The sequence below is a fragment of the Drosophila melanogaster genome, chromosome X (assembly GCF_000001215.4).
Source record: "Drosophila melanogaster chromosome X".
NCBI lineage: Eukaryota > Metazoa > Arthropoda > Insecta > Diptera > Drosophilidae > Drosophila > Drosophila melanogaster.
In genome coordinates, this window is record NC_004354.4 from 3862955 (window position 1) to 3880671 (window position 17717).

A 17717-nucleotide genomic window follows, 5' to 3' on the forward strand; every position below is an offset into this window, starting at 1 on the left:
GCCAAACATTTGTAATAAAACGTATAAAATGTATTTACAAAACAATTGGGTAAAAAATGCATCTACAGAATACTCGTACAAACGAACGTATTTACAGCCAACTACATATATAAATAAATGCGAACAAATAAAATAAATAAAAGGGCTAGCTACGACTAAATGCGAATGCGGGCGACGCTGTCGATATGGGTATGGACTTTAAGTACGAAAATCGGACATCTAGGCCTCCGAGAAATCGTTGTCGTAGGCGTGATTGCGGTAGGCCCCGTATCCTGGTTCCGCCTCAATGCCGTTTGTTTTCCTTGCGGTAGTATCAACTGTAGTGGCTTTGGGCTTCGACTGCATAACACTATCGATTGTCGCATCATCGTCGTCCTCGAAGTCCTCCCGCTGATCCTTGTACTGGTAGCTGCGGGCTAGCCACAAGAAGATCATCATATCCACTAGCATAAGGCTGGCGAACAGGGTGAACTCTCCGGATTGCGAGCTGGTGAACTTGAATTCGGCAATCACCACGACTAGCATATTGCCAATGGCCACCGAGAGCAGCCAACAGGCCTGCAGGACACTCTTCATACTAGGCGGCGACTGTGAGTAGGAGAACTCCAAGCCTGTCACGGAGAACATCACCTCGGCTGCGGTCATCACGACAATTTGGGGCAGCTGCCACAGAATCGATACGGTACTGAGGGCTACCACCTCGATCACATTGTGTTGGTACCCATCGCGGGCACTTCCCGTCACCAGAATGCTGTAGAGTCTACCTTCTTTGGCCTCGAAGCTGGCCACTTTTTTGCCGTTGATGTCTACCCGAGCGAAGCCAGGCGTGATCCTGTGGAGCTGCGGCACATTGCCTTTGTCCAGGGTAAGCGGTGGCTCCTGGGATGTGGCTGACTCAGTTGATAGAAGAACAGGTCCCTCGCCGTCTGGCGTGTTTAGCAGAGCTCTCACTGAAGTGCGACCAGTGTCAGTGGCGGCCATTTGTAATCCATCGGCGAACTCGACGAGCTTGTCCTGGGCTAGGAAGTAACTCACTGACTTTCCTGGTTGCAAACGCAACTTGTCGATGATGGAAGGGCACTCTCCGGATACGGGCTGAGCATTAAAAGTGTATTCCTTGGACTCGGTCATCTGGAGTGAAAGATCCTCCCACACATTCAGAGGTTCGATAACGCGAGGAGTTTGGACCACTGCACTCGAGATCTCATAGCGACAGGGCATGCCATTGTATATTCGCAGGTGGGTCATATCGGGCTCTATGGGTGTGGCTCTGTAGGCAGCCTGCTCCATTTTCATCTCAAGACCCGCTGAGAGGAAAAATCCTAAGGCTGCCAGAAGAAGGCCTAAGGTGAGCTTCTGCAGTGGTCGCCTTATTCCACAACGTGCCAGAGCAGGGTAAATGATATAGTCGAATAGTGGCAGAAACCCGAGGATGAGCAGGGGATTGACTACCTGCATCTGATCGGGCTTTATCTGAAAACCCAACACGTTGCCGTCCATTCGTGTGGCCTGGAAGGTCCATCGCGAGCCCTGCTGGTCAAAGAGGGCCCAGAAGACGGGGAAGGGCAGAAAGAGTCGTAGGATTCTGCCCAGGCACTTGGTCTCCTGCACCATTCGCGACCCCACCGTCGGCTTGGCATAGTCCAGAAAGCTCTCCATCGGCTCCGAGTGCCTGCGCTTTTGCCATCCCTTGAACGCATCCGCAATGCAACGCGACACCCCGAAGATCATGTTGCCAGCAGGTGGCTGACACCTATACAACCGCTTGCCGGCCATGAAGATTATCACCGAGAAGATCATCAAGATGGCGGGCACGCCAAAGGCCAGCGAGAAGCAATCCTGATCGCCAAAACAATGGACGTCTGCCCTCAAGATCGGGGTGAACGTGGTCGAAATCAAAGATCCTGCGTTAATGGCAAAGTAAAACAACGAGAAGAACTTTGCCAGCTGAAAACTTTGCGCGGGCAGCGAGAACTGGTCGCCACCAAAGGCGGAAACGCATGGCTTGATTCCACCGGTCCCGATCGCAATTAGTAGGAGTCCCACAACGGTCACAGCTCTAAAAGGCGATAAATTAATTTATAATGACATCCATGCTATGTCGTATATACTCACTTAGTTGGCATCCCCGATAGCGGAACGGCACCAAAGGATACCACCATAGCCCCTAGGCTATACACCAGCGATAGATATAATATCGTCTTGTACTTTCCCAGCCAGCCATCGGCGATAAGAGCTCCGATCAGGGGAAAGATGTAGACCAGCATGGTGAACGTGTGAAAAAGTACGGTTGCCGTCTCCTCATTGTAGCCCAGTTTGTTGGTGAGGTACAGCACCAGGATGGCTAAAAAGTAAGACATTTATTAGAAAGGACAACATGGATATTTCGCCGAGGTTACTCACTGCGCATGCCATAGTAGTTGAATCGCTCGCAGAACTCATTGCTGATGATGAAGGCCACAGACTTGGGATACGGAATGGGTGGCTAGTCGGAAGAGATAGAAGAAATGTCATTCAACTATCGCGATCTGATTGCCCTTAGTAGCATTATCTCCTCTACATTTCTTTATCAGTGTCCCACCAGTGAGAATATGTCGTTTCATGGGCTGACTTGGCAATTATACGCCAAGTACCCATGTCGATAGAAATAAGTACAGCACACAACGCCAAAAGATCTTTGGGTTTTAGGTGCATTTGACATTCCATCGCAAAGAGGCTAAAGAAACTTTCTATTAGTTTATTTTGTTTTGTTGAAACTTCTATGGATTCTAACAAAGGGAGTGCCATAAATTAACTATTATATGAACTGCCTTTTCAAAGCCTGATACTCTTAATCTGTTTATAATAGGCTCGAACTAGCATGTAACTATTTATTTATTTATTGTATTAAATAAATTGTTGCGATTTCATAAAGAATTACAACGGTTACATGGACTAAATTTAACCAATTTAGCAAACATTTTTTTTTTTATTTGTGAGAGACTTACAAGATTTTGAATCGGTCGCATTAAAAACGATTGAATAGTTTAGCTATTATGTGTGCTTTTGGAATTTGCCTATGGCTAAGAAATCCCCTTTTTCATCTTTTGATAATATGAAAACCCGTTGCTTTGAAATATGACTCGTAACTTGTTTTTTAATTGATATTGGACTGGAGGAAGTTCGCAAGTGTTAGATGAGGTCATTTCACTAGGGTATTTCTAAAGTACATACATACATATTTCGGATGGCCCTTAACTTTTTCGCGTTTTCTAAGCTTATTCTCATGGAAATGCTGCTCTCTGTCGTCACAACGTCTTTTTTTTTTGATTTGGCTTTCGATTTTGTTGGGTTTGTTTTGTTTTGCTTGGCTATTTAGTTTTCTGTTGTGAATTGCCGCGTCTCTTGGCCAAGGTGAGCAACGGAACGCAAACGGGTTTCTGCCACTACCAGTGTCTCCGTTTGTCAGTGGGTACGTTAACCATTGATGATTGAGAATTCTGAGCACACCACGGCCTAGGCCAAGTAAGTGCCTCTCCTCATCCTCCTTTCCGCTCCACGCTCTTCACAAGACTCACCGTTACCGATTTGCAATTCTCCGGGCCAACAATTGCATTGCTGACAAATGCCATAACGAGCTTTACGTAATGATCGCTACACTGGTGGGTTTCTAATTTTCGATTCGGATCTACCCAAGACTTCACTATGCACCCAACTTTTTGGACCCCCGCAGAATTTCTGGTCTTGAGCTTCCGTCTGTCGGAGACAACGTTCAGTATCGAACTAAGAATTCTCCGGAGCTGGCCCCAAGCTTTAAAGTTCGATCTGCCATCCGTCTTTCTTCTCGGCCTTTCTTCCGCTCCCAGTTCCTAACTGCCACCTCGAGCAGTAGCAGTTGTTAAGCATAGGCAAATAAATTAACAAACAATAGAAGATCCAAAGAGAGTCTTAAAAGGGTTGGGGGCTTTAAACGGGGGTCTCGAACAGAAGATGGTGAGATCAAAGCTACAGCTGATAGTCTCTGGCTTGTCTAGACTCTGGAGTCTACACCTTATCGCCGGTAACTCTGGGGTAGGCGAGCGGACGAAGAATGATAACAGAGCTCGGGTAAATGCATTTGCGTAGCCCCATCCGCAAACTGGGTCACTATCGATTTTACTCTCTTTTCACAAAGGTACATTGGCTGCGAAAGTTGCTGAAAAGTGTCGCGTTACAAATATGTACATAGATTGGTGGTATTTATCAAAGCTTAGCTAACAATTTTAGCTCCTCGATTATTCAACTGCTATAAATACGGTTTTAATTACGGGTTTCATGTAAAAAATTGAATACAATAAAAATGGCATAGCAAAATATTTCCCATGGTGTTTAGCCTTGATAGACTTTAATTGCTTAGCAAATATTTCAGTTGGATTAGTAAATGATTTAAGGGTATTTATTGGTCGACGCTACCACGGAAACAAGGCCTATTCGATTCTTGTTTTGATTCTGACACACGACGATTAATTCAATCAATTTGCGGGCAATAAAAGGATCTCGATTTGCTCTCGCTTTTGGTTGACACACATTTATCGATCGCGTGGGGCGTTCAAGGTCAGCTGCGCTGCCGCTGTGATCAATAGCCTTGGGCGCAGAAGAAAGCGAAGCAAGTGGCGAAGAGAGTGGAAAGAAGAAAAGTCATTGGAACTTTGTGCGCTTCTTTTTCTCGAACAACCACTGCACACGTTCAGTTGGGCAAGTGTGTATATGTGCCTTTGTGTGCACTGTACTTTCTCAATTGACAACTAAATGTGATAAGTAGCTGTTCATCGTGCTCTCCGCTTTTCGCACCGAAAGAAAATCCATGGTTGCAACACTCCCTTTCATGGCAATGCAAGAATTGGGAAAATGGAAGGAATGAGATCTGCTATCCTTGCCAACTTCTTTACACTCTCTCCTCTTATCATTGCACCCTTTACTCAGCATTTCGCTTGATGTTCATACATACATATGTGGGGCCACTTACCGCAATTTGAGAATCGGACTCCTCTTTTTGTCCGTTTTTACCGTTTTGTCCGTTTTTACCGTTAGTTATTTCACTTGCCATTTTGGCATTGGCTCGCCTTGGCCTCCTCTTGGCTACCTCTTAATTGCGCTTTAATGAGCTCGAACAAGAGTCACCTAATCGCGCTGGGCACTTTGGAATTTTGTCGAAGTGCCCCGAAAATCGAGAAACGGAAAACACACGCACACGTTTTGACACAAAAGGTTTTTGCACTGATTTGCGTTGCCAAAAAAAGTTGTACAGAAGTGGACTACAATAAAAAAGACACTGATGAAAGGGGGTTGTGGGGGAGGTGATCAACAGGTTGACGCCATAAAACGATCGCCGTCGCTGGCCGACAATAAATGATGCTCCGTCCATTTGCAAGCTGCGCTTTTAAGCTTGACTCTCAGTCGGCGGCTACGTCGGCAGCGCAGTCGCGACACCGAAAACCAAAAAAAAGAAATAATACACAATTCGAGCAAGAACAAAAATCAAATTAAATTTTTAGATAAACAGGTGGATGGGGTGGTTGGTAGGGGGGGGGGGCGTGGTGGAGAGAGGCTGTACGAGAGCGAGAGCAAGATAAACTCTGCTCTCGCTTCAAGCTGTTCTCTCTACACTAAAAAAAAAGCGTGTGTAATCTACAAAACATAACATTCAATATGTGAACCTATTTAGCCAGAGCGACAGCATCAAACAGTTTAAATAAAAAGCGAAGTATAATGCCAACAGAAGTTAGCCACATATTTCTTTCCGTGTAGCTCGCTCTGCAGAGATCATTGCAGCTGCAGCGGCGATCTCTTATTATTACTGTGGGGGTGTTCCCACCGCCCTCTCTTTCGCGCAAAGCTGCGGCAGTCAAGTTCAATGCTGTTGGAATGACGACTTGCTGAATTAGTGGACACCCCGCCCACCGACGGGCACTATCGCTGGGAGTCCACTAATCGGGCGTGGAGCAGCTGTATTCCTTCTAATTTGTGCGAGCAGTGTTTCCTGTTGTTTCAGAAGGCTTGTGGAATGTGCATCCCTATCGTGCACCCACAGTATTCCAGCTTGTAGCCATTGTTGTGGCAACTGTTTGTCGTTTGGCGTTCTTAAAGAGAGAATATAGTTCTAGAAACCCATATCCTATTTGCGATTTAACGTTATCTTGTGTTATCTGCGCTGAATCTTGTGGTTATCCCCTCGCTTTTCTTTAAGCTGTGCCAATGAGCTGGCAGGTACGGAATCGATCTTATCTCGATCATATTCCTATCCCCTATCTGGCGATTAAACCCCCGGCCGTGCAAAATGGTCGAGTGCCAAGTGCCTGTTATCTATGTTTGTTTTCTTTACGGCTTTGAGTAATTTGTTGGACTTTCCCAGGCAGCCATAAATCTATCCAGCTGTAAATATTTATGGTCCGCATTAGCTATTGTTTCGCGTCGAGATTGCTTAGGTTTTTCACGAAAACGCCGCGCTATACCACAAGATTGCACAGTTCCGGAAATATATAGATACATGTGCCTGAAAGGTTGTCAATTTCGCACTATATTTTAGTCCAGCACTCAGACTCACCGTTTCGAAACCGTTGCGGTCATCTTCGGCGAAGTGGATGTGCTGGAATCGATCATCCCTATCACGAAAGCGGGCAAAGTGCCAAGCTGCAGAAAGTCCATATATATGTGGGTGGTCTTTGGAAAACTGGTGATGCACTTACCGCGACTGAATTCAGAGCTGCTCATCAGGTGACTGGATTCGAAGCTCGAGCTGGATATGGATGTGGCTGTGCTAGAGAATTCGGGATTCCGCTGTCTATGAAGCATGCTTGAGCTGTAGCCTGGATATCTGACAGCTAAGGCAACGGACAATTACCCTAAGTATAACAAATTATTTATTTAGATTATAAATAATTATGGGGGATCTTTATAGTATTATAATATAATATTTAATATAATTGTAATTTTGAAATTGACATGACGTCTTTATATCTTTCATGTACAAATCTAATCAGTTGGGCAAACACTTCATCGCCTATCATCATTGATATCGGACTCCGGACCTTCGAGATCTTGAGATCTATAAGTACCCATATCTGAAGATCGGAGCCCCTTGAAGCACTGCCCTAAGAAACGAGTACGATTGGCTATCTGACTATCTGGCTATCTTAGGCAAGGACATCGTCTATATCTCGCTTTCGCTTCGCCTTTTCAGGCCGATTACTTAATCGGCACAAAGTGCGATTCGGTAAGCCGCGTGCCGAGTTGTGCGATTGGCCCACCTATTAGGTAGGTTGGTAGGTGCGATTTAATCGAAGATACCCTATCGCCGCTTGACCACCAGTTTGCTAATTGATAAGGTCTTAACTGTAATCCCCAGGCTGAGCGAAGAGTTTCTCGCCCAGATACAACGCCATCACAATCCATGGATACGGGATGCATAATAGCTGGCCGGGGATACGAGTACTCGATGTCTGAGTGTGTCAACACGCAACCCGCTCAATCGACACACAGACCCCCAATGCCTTGATGGCTTTAATTAAGTGTTACTCAATCGATCGCATAGCTGGCATTATGAAGACTAGACACCATGCAATCTGTAGCCAAGTAAGTGACAATCGTAAAATCGAAAGCAAGAAGCAAAACAAAAAGTTCACTTGTCGCACAGTCAGGGCCTCTCGTTGAGCAATAATGGTTAACAATAACAATAACAATAACAATGTCGTGCTACGGACTATCGCAGATCGGCCGATTGGCTATGGCCAATAGATGTATTATACTTGTTTCTGGGCATGGCATTAATGATAGGCGGCCATAAATACTATTCGCAGCTATCGACGCAGCGATTAAGTTCATAAAACAAAAATGCCACAAAGTTTTGTGACCACCTCCGATTAGATGCCTATCAAAAGCGGTGAGCCAAACGGGGTTAGATGGTATAGGTTACATTATGGATTTCCTATTTAAGGCGTCGCAGTAAAGTATCCTCAAATTTTCTCATTTCTTCATAAGGGGTTACATAATGAAGATCAGCGAAAATCTACAAATTTCGAAAGTTTCCGGCCTTGAATGCCTATGGATTAGAAATTTCATTACGAGTTCAACGAGATATTGTATTTCAAATAAGGCCAACTATTTCCCATGTTGTTTTTAAAGTACTGTTCTTAAGGTGGCGGAAATCTGAATTATAACTTTTGACAAAAATTCGACATTTAAAAGTGATCTTTTCGCTATAATTTGGTAGTTCGTGCCCAGTTTAGGGTGTTTTCTTTTTAATATTAAAAATAATTGTTGTATTTATTAACCTATCCACCGTTTGAATGACTTATACTTATGACTAATCTGATATGAAGTACGTACGTCTTTTGAAATGCCTGTTTATTTCGCAAAAACTTATTACCGATGTGATAACTTTATCGGCCATAAAACTACTTAATAGATTTGTAATAGTTTATTTTCCTATTACTATCATTTTAAGGAGCTTAAATTAATTTATTGTATTGCTGCCAAAATACTGCCAATCATTTCGGTCTTAAGTTATGTACATACGTATGAACTTTGTTTGCCCACGGAAAAGCGTTGAAAAAGAAAGTCATGTAGCTTGTTAATATGCAAGTCATTAGTATTAAACACTGGACGCGTTGCTCTAAAAATTGTTTGGGTACTTTCTTAAAAATTAAATGGCTGATTAGTTACTTTTCGACCAATATCAGCAAGACATTTGGCTATTTAATAATGATTAATTGCCCGATTAACACACAGTTCAAGCCATTGAAGATTCTGACTCGATCTCCTTACCCTACAAATTTCCTTGGCCATCATTATCTCTTCTATTTTGGCGTTGATTTTTTTTTATCAGCGTATAGACGTAGTAGCTCTTTAAATAATTATCTTTAGACCATATACTAAACTACTTTTCGATTCATGACTTACGGTGGGTAAAGTTGGGAAGCTCCCATCCCTCAGACGTGCAAGTAATGGCCAGAGATAACCGTTTGGTGCGATGAAAATATTTAGTTAATGATGGTGCGCAATCTGCATCGCCCACTATACACAACACAGCAACCACCCACCCACTGACTGATGACAGACGGGGCGTGGCAGGTGTGATAAGCGGAGCAATTGTGATGGACAGCGATCTGTAAATTGACAGGCGGCCAAGGGCGGGGAAGGGTGAAATGTCAAGCAGATATTCCGGTGGGTAGTTGTGGGCCATAAATAACAATCGCGAGAGCTGCGAGCTGCGGCTCCATTCATTGTGGGTAAGCGAACACCGGGCCGTAAATACTTCCACTTGCCTGTCGATACGATAACATTGCGATTAGGCTTATCACCACTACTCGCTCGTTCTAACGCCTTTCGCCATCCTTCGACGTCGAGCAAGCGCGCAGTCGCAGCGGGCAGAGCAGTGCGGCAAAGCGACAAAGCGGCGAGCGGCGAAACCGTCAACGGCTTCTTAGCTAAGTTCGTTCACAGTCGACTTCAGTCTGAGGCTGTTGATCGCCGCTTGCGGACGTGGTCGCTCAATCCTGCTCGATTCATAACCGATTCAAAACCGATCCCATCCGAAACGACGTGCGTTCCAATTTTTTTTTTTTTGCAGTTGTTAAATGTTTTAATGTGAGTTACGAGTGCGCGAATGCAATGGAACAATAAAAGCAATAACGATCCGAAAGCTTCGCCAGAGACAATAAAAGCAATATCAAAACACTGATGTCTATATTATGAAAAGATCTTACGAAACAATAAAATCCTTTTAAAGGCCAATGCAGCAAAATAGGATAAAGTTACCAGAGAAAGAGCTTCCTTTTTTTATACAGTTTGAAAATCAATTTGCAACACAGAAAATCAATTAAAACTATTAATAATCTGAATGAGATATATTTGCGATATTGTTGGTTTAATTAATTATTTCGCAGTGGCAATTGGAAATTTCCCTTAAATATAGCCAATTTGTGGGCTTATTGAACTCCAGACGAGGATCAGTACTTTTTTGCTTTTATTGTCTCTTTTGTCTCTTATTGGAAAAAAATAAACAAAATTTACACGTAATATACATATATGTGCATATATTTTTCGTTAAATTAAAAGAAAGTTGAGTTTATGCATCTTATACATATGCACATTCCTACAACGTAATGATTTTTAAAGTAAATTTAATATTTTTCTTCGATTTCAAGTGACGCGTAACGGATGTGAAGCGATCTCCGGGTTCCCAACATGACGGATAAAAAAAATGGTATTGTTAATTACTAAAAATAACCACAGATGCATAATTATAGTTTTTACAGAGGGGTGGCGATTATACAGACTACTGAACCGAGATTTATGGCCCATATTTTTGTGAGGCTCGAGTTTTACTCATTGTTTCGATTTCTAGACATGCTATATAAGCCACACAAAATACACCTCACCATAGATTGCAATAGTGTTCTTATTTAGTTTATTGCACCTATTTACTTCGATACTCCTCACCCTTCAGTTTTAATCAGTGGCCGTTGGGTAACGTGCAAGTTATAAGAATTGGCGGAATACATCTCCACTTGCCAGTTATGACTCAACGGACGAACGATTTTCAGAACTCCAGGTTCGCAACTACGATAATCGGTTCTCTTGGCCGCGTGTGCAGTTTGCAAATCTAATCGCTCTGATAAGGGACTTTGAGTGACTGGCCCCGGGTTTTAGCCACTTGAGCGGCTCCAACACAAGCAACGAGCAGGTCCAAATGTGGATTTACTTTCGACGGTCCCCAAAAAAGAGCTGCCAAACTTGGTCAATTGGCACGGACCAACCTTGCCTATATACTTGCCTATTCAAATCTCAAAAAATAAATAACTCGACTTGCCTACACCGATGCAAATTTTCCAATTTGTACAACTGTGTGCGCCTGCATTTCAATGTCAGACGCCGGCTTCATTTGCATATTCGTAGGCAAACTGCCAATGCGGGTGTTTAAAACAAATGCGGCTAAAATTGCGATTACGATTTCGTTTGGTATACCAAACACACACACACACACACCACTTGCTGACAAATCGCTGGGAGAGCCTGTAGTAAATGCAACCGCTTGCAATTAGTGAGTGAGTAGTTCGCCTGGAATTTGCCATTTCGTATTTGGTTGCTCCATGCGGAGCAGAACCCGGTCGAATTGGATGGGGCGGTGCCGATATGGGGTCGTAATTGCCGCTTCGAACGGAACAAGACAATCAAAGTTTTGCTCACTACCGAAAACATCGAACTTATCTATCTGACAACTTCCATTGAATAATTCTGTTTCTTTGCCGCCGTAAAAAGCAATTGTAATTAAAACTGGGCCAAAGCGCCAGCTCCTGCGGCGCTTATCATTTCGCTGGACCAATAAACATCGCGCTCGTTCTAATCGCTTGTAAATCAGTTGGAATGCTTTTAGACCCTCTTCATGGCGATTATGTATGTTATTGGGTAGGTGTGAAATTTACAACCTATTTGATGGCCAATCGATGAACAAACCGACGATTATGCGATATCAATGCCGATATGCAATGTCATTAAAGAATCACTCACTACTATATATAGCCAATCCAATTATGTTCATCCGTTCTCGAATTCCAGAAGAATTTCTCTGCATATCACAGTTAGCGATAGTTCAACGCACATCCTAACCACCTATCAATCAATCAATCAATCAATCAATCTATAGGTCCCAGGGCTCTTAGAGCTTAAGTAAAGAAATCTTGAGAAAGTGAAATTGAGAACACTTTCACAGCACTTTCCCTCCGAAACTTTACAACTGCACTCAGGGCATACCAGGCTTATCTAATTATTTATAGGTAAAGCCCTCAGTGTACTCATTTTTCAATTAGCTTGTTGAAAATTACGGAGTATCAGCGACTCCGATTGGTCTACGGCTTTTATGGAGCCCAATCGAGTGGATTGAGTGGAGATCCGTCTGGAGATCAATTTTCCGTCCTTCGGTGACACTTGGCCAGTTCCCTGGCACTAAACACTACGCTATTAGCGGCTGCAAAATGAATGAATGAATGAGTGGTTTTGAGTGTGAATGTGAGTGGCAGGCCTGGTCTACCAACTTCAAACGGCCACCGAAGCGGGTCAATGCTGTACACGTCTGGTACTTGTATATTTTGTATATCTCTGTTTCCCTGCGATAAGGCGCTTTATGTTAATGGATGTTTGATGTGAAGTGTAGTGCGTGCAATAGCATTGTTTCCACGGTTTATGGAGCCATGTGATGGCTGCTATACATTACTGCCTCAAATAGCGGTCATAAACGCTGATAAAGCATCGATGGATTAGCTGCGAACCGATTCTGGATCGCAGTTAGATAAGGCCCATTCATTGGTCGCCATTCGGGACTTTCGCAGTTCGCAGTTCGCTTCCTGAATCATCAACCATCGAACAGATACAGATCCAGTTGTCCGAACATGGCCATGACCATGACTAGCTGCACTAGGCACCAGCTGCAATTACCATTCGATCCACATGGACATGACCATTAAAGCTCCAGCAGACATTTAGACGCAGCATTGTCAGTAATCAGCATGTTGTTTATGGCGTGGAAAGCCATACTCCCAGCCAGTTTGTCAAAGTGTGGAGGCGATCGCCGAGAGAGCTATCTTCCCTAGCTGGGTTATCTGACGCCCGCCACTGGCGTAAACCTCGTAAAAGCTCGGGGCCTAAGGCTGGATAATTTATGCCGGGCCACCGAATTCACACGCCCGCCGTTGAAGTAAAGGCCCGTTCAAATATAGAACAGTCCTTATCTGTGGCGGAGGTGTCAAGCACAAGGCCACAAGTCTCGGTTTCGGTTTCTGATGAAATGTCGCCGATCCTCAGATCACTAACGAATCTCAGTGGCCATATGAAATGGAGCTGCCGGCGGAGCAAGTACCCCTGCTGGGTGGGCTCTCCAAGTTTTCGATTATTGCATTTCGAATTACTAACCTGGATCCTTCTTTCGTCCGCAGAAATACAGCCAGCGGCTGAGCCTGTGGCTGAACCAGAGCCTTCTCCCGCGGCCGAAATAGCTCCTGCAAGTCCCGATGGCTCCGGTCCAAGTGCTGCCGCTGCAGAAGAAGTCACCCCGAGTGTTGCGACCGTTGAAGACACTACCCCGATTGCAGCCCCTGCAGAGAGTCAACCGTCCGGCGAGAGCAACGGCACGGCGGAGGCCAAGAAGCTGCCCGAGATCGCTAAAAAGAATGGCAAGGAGCCCGACCAGAATGACAAGGAGCCCGACCAGAATGGCAAGGAACTGGCAGAGACCAATGACTTCAAGAACGTCTCCGAGACTGAGGGTCAGCAGAAGGTAATCGTCATTGGTGCTCTTTAACAAGTATTGAAGCAAACACTGTACTTACCTTTTCATTGACACCCACAGAAACTGCCCTACCCCAAGTCCGTGTTCTTCATCATCAGTAACGAATTCTGCGAACGTTTCAACTATTACGGCATGAGGAGTAAGTTAATCGCAAAGTATCTTACAATGAAATCTCTGCTAATCGCTCGTACTCCATTCAGCTGTTTTGGTTCTGTATCTGAGTCGAGTTCTGGGCTATTCTGATGATACCGCCACCGTGGTCTTCCATATCTTCACCATGTTCGTGTACTTCCTGTGCGTTTTTGGAGCCATCATTTCGGACTCTTGGCTGGGAAAATTCAAGACTATCCTGTATTTATCGCTGGTTTATATATGCGGATCGGTGCTGCTGACCCTAGGTGCCATTGGACCACTTAACCTGCCCATGGAAACGTTTACGATGTTGGGCCTGGCGTTAATTGCCCTTGGTTCAGGCGGCATTAAGCCGTGTGTGTCGGCATTCGGTGGCGATCAGTTTAAGGTGCCGGAGCAGGTGAAGCAGATCACTTCGTTCTTCTCGCTCTTTTACTTTTCGATCAATGCCGGATCGCTGATCTCCACCACGGTGACTCCAATATTGCGCGAGGACGTGTCCTGCTTTGACGACATTAACTGCTATCCATTGGCCTTTGGAGTACCGGCCGTACTTATGATTGTGTCGGTGATCATCTTCGTTTTGGGACGATCCCTGTACAAGATGAAGCCACCGGCCGGAAATATGGTGGTGCTTGTGAGCAGTACCATCTGGACAGCCCTGACCACCAAATGTAAGGAGAAAAAGACCAATCCGCGGGAGCACTGGCTGGACTATGCCGATAAAAAGTACGACCGCCAGTTGATTGACGATGTAAAGGTCCTTATGCGAGTCCTCTTCCTCTACCTGCCACTTCCGGTCTTCTGGGCACTGTTTGATCAGCAGGGCTCCCGTTGGACCTTCCAGGCCACCCGAATGGACGGCGACATGGGCTCCTGGGACATCAAGCCCGACCAGTTGCAAGTGCTCAATCCTCTGCTCATCCTAATCTTTATACCGTTGTACGATGTGGCCCTCTATCCGGCCCTGAAACTAGTGGGTATCCGACGACCGCTGCAGAAACTCACCATGGGCGGCATCCTTGCGGGCATTGCTTTCATCATTTCCGGAGTGGTGGAGCTTAGCTTGGAGGTGAGTAATTGTTCGAAAATGCTTGTTGGCTTGGGACTTAAAGCTCTGAAAGTATTTAATTGGGAAGTTTTAAAGTATTTTTAACTGCTGTGCTTATATATATTGTATTGTACTGTACCTGCACCTGCACTTTCCGTTTTTCTTTCGTTGCACGCCTTGCTGTCGTTAGAAAACCTATCCCGACCTGCCCTACAGCCAGAACATCCAACTGCGCATCTTCAACGCGGACAACTGCGACTACTTCTTCACTTCGAACATTCCGGGAGCGGAAAATGTGACGGTGACCTCGTTGAATGCCTATACCAACAAGGATATTTACGCACCCGGTTCGCTGGACGTGGAGTTCTCGCTCAGCAGTGCAAGTGAAGCTTGTACCATTAGCGCTGACAAAATACCTAAAGTCCTTACTGATAATACGGCTTGGTCTCTGTTCCTCAATCCGCTAAATGGTAGTGGATACTACTGGGAGGAGGATTTTGTGGACAAGCCGAGCCAGAGCCATCCGCTGATCCGAAACGTCGCTAATGTGCCGCAGGAGCTGTCAATTCGTTGGGAAAAGGCTAGCACGGGAGAGGTGGTCTATGACGACCTGGCTAGCAAAACGTTGCTCACGCGTGTGAATTCGGCGGAGTATGTAGTCATGGTGGGCGAAAGGAACGTCGGAACATTCGATGTTCACACCGGCGGCGTGTACACACTCCTGATTAAAGATAACAACAACATTTACGAGGCCAATTTGGAGGAAGTGACGAGCCCCAACTCGGTAAAGATCCTTTGGCTGGTGCCGCAGTACGTGGTGATGACCCTCGGCGAGGTGATGTTCTCGGTGACGGGACTGGAGTTCTCATACGCCCAGGCACCACCCAGCATGAAGAGTGTCCTGCAGGCCTGTTGGCTGCTAACGGTGGCCTTCGGCAACGTCATTGTGGTCGTCATCGCCGAGGCCGCCTTATTCGAATCGCAGGCCAGCGAGTTCTTCCTGTTCGCCGGCCTCATGTTCGCCGACATGTTGATCTTCATGGTGATGGCCTACTACTATGTGCCCAACGATCCGAACAAGGTGGAGGAGGCCCAGCCCCTGACGGCGGGTGATGCCAAAACAGAGATTCCCGCTCTCGAAGGCGGAGTCGAGAACAAGGGCAAGGACATCAACGAGTAGACCTCAAACCGATTCGTCCTGCTTGCTCCCGCGTTGTGTATTATATATATATATATTTGTACTTGTAGATGTGTATATGTATGTAAATCCTTAGTGGCCTTTGTCCATTTCCAAGCTAAGTGTAAGTGAAGCTGCGACCGGGCATTGTTGCATATGAAAAGACATCCAACTAGTTAATCTAATAAAAGAAAATTAATAATATAATCCGTCGTTGTTACTATTCTTGTTGTCTCTCTATCTGCTTTAATACTCTTAATTGTTTCTTTTCACCTATGACCTGGATTTTACTCAGTATGATAGTCTTATACGATATCATTCCGGAGATTTCTGGTATTGCTCCGATCTAATATATTAGTACCAGCTTGCACGTATATCTTCCACCCTTGCAGCACACTTACCCATTGATCCCGAGCAGTGGTAATACCCAGCTACGCGTCTTCAGCGGTATTCCCGACTGCGATTATCGCTTTAGTACGAACCTCGGAGCCCGGGAGAGCTTCACCTTAAGGGGGCTGGACTTCTACTATTCGGGTAGCGTGGCCACGAACACCGACGGCATCTTCCAGTTAACATACACCGTGGAAAGTTTAACTGAAGGTATGTTACCACGTTATCGCGATCCTCCTATTCAAGAGAACTTGTTGATGTAAGAACTCGTGAATATGTTTAAAGCCCACCATCCTCTTTGGAGCGTTAAGCTGTCAACACAAATAGAATCACTTCAGTGGTCACAAGGTTTTCGGATGTTTGAGAGTATCTTAGAATGGCTGATAAGCCATTAGTAGTAATTACTAGTAACTTTTTTGGGTAGTATTTTGAATTGGGTATGGGTAGTATAGTTGAAATGGGTATTCTACCACAATTTGTACTTTATTCTGAATGGTGTACCCCTTAGGTTGCGCAATCCTGGAGGGCGGAACACAGCAGTTGTATGAGGCCACCGCCCACTCACTGTTCCTGCGACCTTCGCACGCCATCACTAAGTTTTGGTACGAGGACGAGGTGCAGAAGTCGAATCGCTCGTGGGCTTTTGTGCGAAACTTGGCGAATCTCTTGGCCACCACGCGTGTCGTTTGGCGGGAGGATTCAGGGGATACGGTGGCCCTGGATTTGCCCGCCCGCAATCATGATCTCTACGAGCTAAGTACGGGCGGTTACAACGTTCAGGTGGCGGATCACAATCTTACCAGCATAGAGTTACGCGCTGGGGGCGTTTACGCCCTGCTGATCGGCCAGAGTCACGGAACATTCGTATCGCGAATCATAGAGGTAACCAGCCCCAATTCGATGCACATGCTCTGGCTGGTGCCGCAGTACGTGGTAATGACCCTCGGTGAGGTGATGTTCTCGGTGACGGGACTGGAGTTCTCCTATTCCCAGTCGCCGCCCAGCATGAAAAGTGTCCTGCAGGCCTGCTGGCTGCTAACAGTGGCCTTCGGCAACGTTATCGTCGTGGTTGTGGCGGAACTCAAGTTCTTCGACTCGCAAGCCAGCGAGTTCTTCCTGTTCGCTGGCCTCATGTTTGTCGACATGCTGGTCTTCATGTTCGTGGCCTACTACTATAAGCCATATGATGAGGTGGCTGCTCTGGCGGAGAGGGTAAGGGCCAGACGGGAACGGAAATGGCAGGATCTCGACCGATTCAAGAGGGACTAGGAATACGGATGCCTGATTGTCATTTGAATCTGTCCGCTTATTATATCCTTATGTGCAGTTCTTTTACGATTCGAAATAAATATCCCCCAAATATGGCAGAACAAAGACTTTTTAATATCCGCCATCATCCTTTGAATTGTTTTAATACGCTAAGTTGAGTGTTAAATAAGTTATATTAAATGTTACTGACCATTGCCTTTACATTTATCCAGCGCTCAACTTGTTTATTACCGCCAGTGGACTCTGCACTTAGTTTATCATTAAAATATAAGTCCACTGCACTTAGTATATCAATAAAATATAAGTCTACTGCACTTAGTATATCATTAAAATATAAAATGTAGGTTTATATTAGTATAACTGTAACGAATATTCAAGCTCGCGCGGAGTTGCCAGAT

The 17717-nt window shown here is 45.3% G+C and overlaps 2 protein-coding genes across 9 annotated transcripts; one reads left to right on the forward strand and one right to left on the reverse strand.

The window, feature by feature from the left end:
- Window positions 1–11: 11 nt before the first annotated feature.
- On the reverse strand, window positions 12–8985 carry yin. Of its 4 annotated transcripts, NM_001297915.1 has the most exons (6): window positions 8917–8985; window positions 6705–6860; window positions 6563–6648; window positions 2404–2485; window positions 2116–2344; window positions 12–2059 (listed from the first exon to the last, which is right to left on the reverse strand). In NM_001297915.1, the coding sequence occupies exons 2-6, from the start codon at window positions 6808–6810 to the stop codon at window positions 220–222; spliced, it is 2343 nt and encodes a 780-aa protein (NP_001284844.1). In that variant the 5' UTR covers window positions 6811–6860; window positions 8917–8985; the 3' UTR covers window positions 12–219. The 4 variants fall into 4 exon arrangements, with proteins under 4 accessions (NP_001284844.1, NP_477147.2, NP_726894.1 ...); NM_057799.4 differs by lacking the exons at window positions 6563–6648; window positions 6705–6860; window positions 8917–8985 and adding an exon at window positions 4985–5377; NM_166993.2 differs by lacking the exons at window positions 6563–6648; window positions 6705–6860; window positions 8917–8985 and adding an exon at window positions 3558–3763.
- Window positions 6019–17425, forward strand: CG2930 (uncharacterized protein). 5 transcript variants are annotated; one of them, NM_001297917.1, is made up of 9 exons: window positions 6019–6225; window positions 6545–6864; window positions 6999–7272; window positions 7364–7590; window positions 10164–10222; window positions 12948–13288; window positions 13361–13439; window positions 13501–14504; window positions 14674–15863. In NM_001297917.1, the coding sequence occupies exons 5-9, from the start codon at window positions 10204–10206 to the stop codon at window positions 15661–15663; spliced, it is 2433 nt and encodes an 810-aa protein (NP_001284846.1). In that variant the 5' UTR covers window positions 6019–6225; window positions 6545–6864; window positions 6999–7272; window positions 7364–7590; window positions 10164–10203; the 3' UTR covers window positions 15664–15863. The 5 variants fall into 5 exon arrangements, with proteins under 5 accessions (NP_001284846.1, NP_788855.1, NP_788857.1 ...); NM_176682.2 differs by lacking the exons at window positions 6019–6225; window positions 6545–6864; window positions 6999–7272; window positions 7364–7590; window positions 14674–15863 and adding exons at window positions 9459–9603; window positions 16053–16260; window positions 16559–17425; NM_176684.3 differs by lacking the exons at window positions 6019–6225; window positions 6545–6864; window positions 6999–7272; window positions 7364–7590 and adding an exon at window positions 9459–9603.
- The last annotated feature ends 292 nt before the right edge of the window (window positions 17426–17717 follow it).